This window comes from Musca autumnalis, unplaced genomic scaffold (assembly GCF_047663935.1).
Source record: "Musca autumnalis isolate F117 unplaced genomic scaffold, ASM4766393v1 scaffold_494, whole genome shotgun sequence".
NCBI lineage: Eukaryota > Metazoa > Arthropoda > Insecta > Diptera > Muscidae > Musca > Musca autumnalis.
In genome coordinates, this window is record NW_027412082.1 from 57,621 (window position 1) to 65,491 (window position 7,871).

General features: G+C 35.1%; 1 protein-coding gene across 1 annotated transcript; it reads right to left on the reverse strand.

Annotated features, from left to right (window-relative positions):
* Positions 1-3,822: 3,822 nt before the first annotated feature.
* Positions 3,823-7,458, reverse strand: LOC141404593 (uncharacterized; the record flags this gene model as incomplete). Its single annotated transcript, XM_073988047.1, has 3 exons — positions 3,823-3,837; positions 5,984-6,067; positions 7,092-7,458. Coding segments are annotated over 3 exons (466 nt in total), but the record flags the coding sequence as incomplete, so codon positions are not given.
* Between the last annotated feature and the right edge of the window lie 413 nt (positions 7,459-7,871).

Consider the following 7,871-nt stretch of genomic DNA (forward strand, 5'->3'; position numbering starts at 1 on the left):
ATTGTCGTTGTAGCAGCTTCTACAAGTACATGTAAATCTTTATTTTATTGATTCGGCTCTGCCTCCAGCTCCAAGTTCAGAGAAGACGCCACCTGGATTGGATTAGTCCAAAGAGAGAGAGGAGTTAATCAGTCGGGTTGGCTGGGCAGTTAAACAGGTGCTGCGTAGTATGCGGACCGGTGCCACATGCTGGGCAGATATTCCGCGTGCCATCTATCCTGGCCCAGTAAGAATTGAGGCGTCTGCACCAAGCAAATCTAAGATTTTATTGTAGAGCTTCTTGTTGCTTCAGTGGTTTTTATACAAGTGGAGTAAATACATTTCGTTAGAGATTTTCTGTTCGTAGTAAGTAAATGAGACAAACGGAATTAGAAAGTGAGGATGGTAGCCCATGCATATTGAGTGAAAGCTTTATCTGTCGAAGGTTACCGTATGTAAGCTTTAGATACAAGTTATACTTCAAGACATAGATTCAAATTTATAACGGAAATTCACGTTAATATTTCTTAGATAACTATTTTAAACTAGTTGTTGAAGTTAGTCACTTCAACATGCCGGGGACTATTGCTTGGATGCAACTTTATATTCACAGCTTCTGGATATCATCCAACCAAAGACTGCGCTTTGCGCAACGGGCATGTTTGAAGCGGTTTGTATTAATCCAGCTCTTAGTGTTTTCGAAATATGGTCGTTGGCCAAAATGATTTCAACATTGATTGGATTAAAGTAATGGGGATCTGCCAAATCAGTGTTGTGGTTATAAATGGACTGTAAGCGCTTTTCGTTGTTTGATTCGACAAATGAGGTGTTAAGCTGGGTTCGTACCTCGCCAGAAATTTGTACATTGACGGTATGGTCGTGAAAGGATTGCAGATTGATGGTGGCAAAGGGTTTTTCCGTCCTCTGGGTAGTTGGTAACTCGACTCTTCCCACCAGTTTAGTAGGTATCAATGCCTGTGTTGCACTGGAATTCATCAGCAACCGTACTATGTCGCATGTTTCTGTGGTATTGATTTTTGCCAATGCGGTTGGCAGGAACACGAGTAATGATTCCATTTTGTGTGCGTATTTCAGCCACACGAACTCTGGAATCTTTGCCCGTGATTACTTTAACTACTCGACCAAGTCGCCACTCGGTCGGAGGAAGATTGCCGTTTTTGATGACGACAAAGTCGTCAGGAGCTAAATCTCGTTGAGGGGTTTTGCACTTTACCTACGTTGAAGTTCTGCTAGATATTCGTTTTTCCACCGTTTTGCAAAGTGGAGTTGGACAGTTTTTAATCTTTGCCATCGGGTCATTAGTGCCAAATTGCGGGAAAATTGTTCGGGAATTGCAGCAAGTTGAGCCCCTCTCAATAGGTGACCAGGAGTTAAGAATAGTAACTCGTTGGGTTCTTCAGTCAAAGGAGATAGTGGACGAGAATTCAGAATATTTTCGATTCGGATCGGAAAACTCTTCTTAAGTGAATTTCAGATTTCCAGCTACTTTTGTTAGGTGTGTTTTTATATTTTTTAATGAAATGCCAGGTATAGTCATGCAAATTGTATTTAGTGACAAGATCATTTTCTATATTCTTCAGATAAATTTCGATTTGCTCCGATAAAGTTAGTCCCGTTATCAGAGAAAACCTGCCTTGGCAGACCTCTTCGACAAATCGACTGAATGTACCAAGAAACGCTTCTGAGGACAGTTCAGAACTGACTTCTAAGTGGATTGCTCTTGTTGAGAAGCAAACAAAAATAGCTGCGTAACCTTTCTGTAATTTGGTATTACGGAGGCGTGAGGTCTTTAGTTCAAAGGGCCCAGCCAAATCTATTCCGGTATTTGTAAAAGGTAAAGAGAATTTATTTATTTATTTATTTATTTATTTATTTATTTATTTATTTATTTATTAATTTATTTATTTTTTTTTTATTTATTTATTTATTTATTTATTTATTTAGTTGTGACATCATCCTGCAAAACAAGACTGCTGTCTTATAAATTACAGTATAGGATTATTACATGAAAATTATACCCGAATAACTAAATAAAATTAAGAATTGCATATTTATAATGAATTAAACGTTTACATTACAAAACAGGGTTTAAATTAAATTAAAAAACGAAAACATAATATATTTGAAATTTAAGAGAAAAGTTAAAAGTTGTGGCATCATCCTGCAAAACAAGACTGCTGTCTTATAAATTACAGTATAGGATTATTACATGAAAATTATACCCGAATAACTAAATAAAATTAAGAATTGCATATTTATAATGAATTAAACGTTTATATTACAAAACAGGGTTTAAATAAAATAAAAAACGAAAAACATAATATATTTGAAATTTAAGAGAAAAGTTAAAAACCAAACATACTATGAAAAATAGTTAAGGATGGTATTTTTGAATATGTTTGAATAGCTGGTGCCTTGCTGATTATATGGTAAAGAGTTCCAAAGGCGTATGGTCCCAATAAGAAATTGTCTTTCAGATACCAGACTTCGACGTCTCAAATGTATCAACCTTTTACCTCTGTTTGATCTGACAAAGCTAAGTCTGTTATAAAGATATTTTGGCTTTTCTTTATAGATTATTTTATGAAGAAATAATAAGGATTTCAGATTCAGGATTATTTATTTATTTATATAGAGAATTCCTAAATGATGAAATGTATTGGGATGTACTTATACCGTACACATAACGAGTTATGCTATTAAAAGCAACATTTAATTTTCTTCGACTGCCTGCATCACAATGCACATCAAGCTCGCAGCCGTATAACAAGCTTGGGACCAAAAATGTTTTTGCCAATAGCAATCGTATATTAGGTGGTGTGTAGGAATGAGATAGCCACAATGTCCGAAGCTTGGCATATGTCTGTGGTTAGTCCAACTCAAAAAAGTATTGAATGTCACACCCAAATTTTTCGCGCTGGATACTATTTCAACCTTTTCATTGTTAACTAATATATCAACATTTTGTATGCAAACATTTTTATTTTTGTGAATAATGATACATTTAGATTTTTTGGGATTTAAAAAAAGACCGTTAGCATTGGCCCATTTGCATACTCTCCCGAAATCATCATTAAGACTTTGAACACATTGATTAATGTTTTTTATGGGGCTGCTTTGATAGATTTGCAGGTCGTCTGCATACATATGGATTTTACTATATATCAACTAATGAGGAAGATCGTTGGCATACATGAAAAACAGGAGTGGCCCTATTATAGATCCTTGTGGTACTCCTTTAACCACTGACAGTGATTTTGATATCATCGTTCCAGTGTATACAGTGTTGTTGTCGGTCTGTTAATAAGTACATGCAGTTGTTAAACAAGCTCCAACAAAGTTACCAATAGATTGGTGCAAAACGACTGATTTGTGGCCAAAAAACTTTTCAACACACTTGGAAGCGATCAAACTCTATCAGAAAAGTGAAGATTCTAGTTAATCCACCTTTTTTTATTAATTATTAAACTGAAAATTAAATACTAATTTCTTAACATTCACGAAATTACACAATATAACATTTGTAATGTTAACCGGTAAACGAAATTAGATAAACTAAAAACAGCAGATCAACAAAAAACAGCTGATTGCAGAAATAAGTGTCAGTTGGAAAAAAGTCGTTATTACACTACAACTCCAATGTATAATTCACAATAGCCAGCTTGTCCGTTAATCGTTTGAATATACAGTGGCTCAAGGTGGATAATACACAGAACAATCTACAAACTGGAAAAACGTAAAGCGTACTATCTTTCTGCAACTGGAGATCCAAAAAACAATCCGAAGGTATATAAAATGGATATCCAGCAAAAGGTCGGCGACTTAAATGTAGCTAATCTAAAAGCAATAATAAAAGAATGTAATGAGGAAGTTTTGGAAAAAATTACTACGCTGAACGAGGAGGTTGGAAATTTGAAGATTAGGAATGACTGTTTGGAACATGAGATGGAGCCTCTAAAATCCGAAAATACTATGCTCAGGAGACGATTGAGTGATTTGGAAAGTAGTATCAAAGGAACTTGATATTCAGGGGGCCCAACCTCCAACAAACCAATGTGTACGAAATTCGAAAACTATGTCAGCAAGTTTTAAAAGAAATAAATACAGTAGACAACGTGTATAATTTGACTTCAATAGTCCACATAAAACTGCATGAAAAGAAAAGAGTATATACGTTTTTTGTTGATTTTTCGGCGGCTTTTGACATGATCTCCATAAAGCATATGATATATAAACTCCATAGTATGGGAATGTCAACAAAAGTGGTAAATTTGATTAAAACTATATATAAAAGTACAAAGTCTATTGTTTGGACTGGAAAAGAAGTGTCCGAACCGTTCAATACCTATACAAGAGCAAGACAAGGGTGCTTATTGTCCCCTTTACTGTTTGCGTTGTATATTAATGATTTACATGACTACCTAGAAGGAGGATTAATGGTTGATGAATTAAATGTTGGAGTTTTATTATATGCCGATGATATAGGAATTCTGGCTGATGATGCACATGATTTGCAAAAAATGATTCAGAATTTAGAAAAATATTGCGATCGATGGAATATGGTTGTTAACTTACAAAAGTCCAAAATAATGGTATTCAGAAACGGAGGTCGTATTGCACACATAGAAAAATGGAAATATCAAAATCAAGAGATTGAAGTCGTAAATGAATATTGTTACTTAGGGGTCATACTAACAACAAAAATGACTTTCGCAAAACATGTCCAAAATAGAATTATAGAATCCAAGAAATGCATAAATGCAACTTGGAATGGACTTATTAATAAAAAGCAAATATCGTTAATAGACAAATGGAAAGTATTTGTGAGTGTATGCAGAACAACACAAGCCTATGCGGCACAAGTTTGGGGTTATGGATGGTTCGAAGAAGTCGATAAATCGCAGAGATATTTTCTCAAAAGAGTTCCGAAACAGCCTGATAATCTACCAAACTATATTTTACAATTGGAAACAGATATACCTGACAACCATTTTCACACGCTGAAACTTCATTTGAATTACGTATACAATACAGTACACAAATATGCAGCTCAAAGACTGCCACATATACTATCTGTTAAAATATGGGAAAAAGGTGTACTTTGGGCCAAAGCTGTAACAAAGTTGGCAGAAGAAACAAATATTTCCACGGTACAAATGAATATATCCTCGGTAGATTGGGGAAGTAGAAGCAATGATATATTGAATCAGCTGAAAGTTCAAAGCTATATGCAGAAGCGAGAAAGGGCAGCAAATAGCGAAACAAGATTTTATCGATTTCTTAAACCAGGCATTGGAGTAAATTATATGACAAATATATGGAACCTGGATAAAATCTCAATATTGATGACAGCGAGATCAGACACCCTACCTTTAAATGGAAACCGCTATCGCAATGACGAAAGAAAAAACTGTAGTCTCTGTAATACTAACGAGTTCGAAAATATGCAACATTTCATTGCCAAATGTCCTATCTTATCAGAATTAAGTAATAGTTTCTTAGGAAGATTATATTCAGATCAGAGAGACTTATAAATATTCTTAATGGAGATGTAGATGATGGATGGGAAAAATTATATAATTATGTCCGAAATGCATTAAGATATAGAAACTGCATAATCCGAGAGCTTTTTAAACAAATACTTATGGAATAAATACTTATAGAATTAACACAATGTAAAATATTATATATTGGCAGACGACTTTTACTAAGTTATTGTCAAAACCCATGTTATTTTGTTACTCTGTATACATGAACATGTAATTATGTAAAATTAATTGTAATTATCAAATGAAAACAAAATAAAAATCTAATCTAATCTAAATCTAATCTATACAGACTGAGACCGATTGCTAAGATACGACATTAAAAGACGTACCCAAGTTGTGGAAAATTTAAACAAAAAGCGAAGTTTAAGACACAAGTTGTTATGTTCGGCAGTGTCAAATGCTTTAGAGTGGTCAAGTAAAACAAGGAAGCTCACTTTGTTATCATCAATTTCACTTCTTATTGCCTCCGAGACTTCAGTTAAGGCAGTAATGCAGCTGTGATTAGCGCGGAAGCCGGACTGCATATCGGATAGTAGAGATTTTCGGTGCAGATACTCTGATATTTGTTGATGTATGATTTTTTCGAATATTTTGGAGATATAAGGGAGAATAGCGATAGGTCTATATTCCATATTGGATTTGGGTACAGGGACAATTTTTGCTTGTTTCCAAAGGCTGGGGTAAGTGCTAGAACACAGAATAGTTGTTGAAAAAGTGTGTGATGTGCGTTTTAGACACATTCCTAAGGACGGTTGAATAAATCTTTCTCTGTCTCGCTTTGCGCTCTTGAAAATATATTTTGGTTATTGCGTTCAATGACTTCATCCATTTGCTCAATTTCGGCCTCATTGTTTTCAAAAATTTTTTAAATAACGATCGTATCTAAGACAATGACAGGGTGTTTCATAAAAGGAGGTTTGTGTCTGTGATATTGTGTACAGAAAATCGTAGCACACTTTTGGGCAAAACAGGATATTATTTTCTGTAAATGCGATATTAAGCCTCTGTTGCTAGTTAACAGTTTTTTCTTTGTTGAAGAAGCTTTAGTTTGTAAAAAGCTTTCTGTTTTAGATTATACAGCCGTGTTTGACACTTGACTTTTTTATTATACACTATGTCTCTCTTTTGTGAGAGCTAGGGTTATGTTTACTCAAAATTGTTGTTGGTTATATGTTATGGTTGCTCAATTTTATTTTCTTTTGATTTTAGCTTTTTTTGTTTGGTTTAATATGCAGAGTTTAATTTCAGAATTTGTTTGTCACTTAGCTTTACAAAAAATTTTTATAAATCAGTTCGACACAGGATGTGTAGTTTAATTGTTATATCACGTCAGTTTGTTTCTTCTTGCTTTTTAAAGCATCTTGTTAATTGTTTTGTAGGAGCTTAATGAAAACACGTCTGCACACGAATGAAAACGATGGCACTTTTTTAACATTAGTGTATAAAACGGAAAACATACGCAAAAAACCTCAGGGCTCGGTTTAAGGATAAAAAGATTTCAAGGATTGAATCCCCAACAATTTGGGTATGAAGTGCAATTACTTTTTGTTCCGGCGCAGTGTCTTTCGAAATTTTTTGATTGTGGCCAGTGTTCGGGATCTTGAGATAGCCATTCTGTTCCATGCCACCAAAGGTCGCCTGTTTGGGGCTCGTCGGCGTACACCCACGAGTACCAAGATCAGCAGGATTGTCAGCAGATGACACATGTCGCCAATTAGCATTACTAACATTGTACAATATTGCTGATACCTTGTTGAATGCTAACGTAATTGTGGAGTCAGTCCACAGACAAACCTCGGGATCTTTGACATCAAGATTTGTGCAAACAGATTTGACTAATTTCGATAACAAAGCTGCTCCACATAATTCTAATCTGGGCAGGCTAACAGTTTTGAGCGGCACCACTTTACTTTTGGAAACAAGCAGATTAGTATAGGTAACGTGTTGTGGAGAAGTGGAACGGATGTATAAGCACGCACAATACGCTTTCTCCGACGCGTCACAGAAGTCATGTATTTGGATCTTAGTTTCAGAAGAATAGTGAACCCAATGAGGAATTTTTATACTTTGAATTCCAGAAAAGTTCATCAGGAATGAACTCCGTCTTTCAAAAGAATGTGGCTTAATTTCCTCATCCCAATTCGTTCAATCGATCCACAATTGTTGCATTAAGACTTTGGCAACCACTATAATTGGAGTTAACCACCCTGCAGGGTCGAACAACTTCGCTACTACGGACAAAACTTTCCGTATTGTTGTCGAAACTGTTGGCAACTCTATGTGCGTTAACTTGTAAAAAGTAATCTTTCATTGCATTCCATT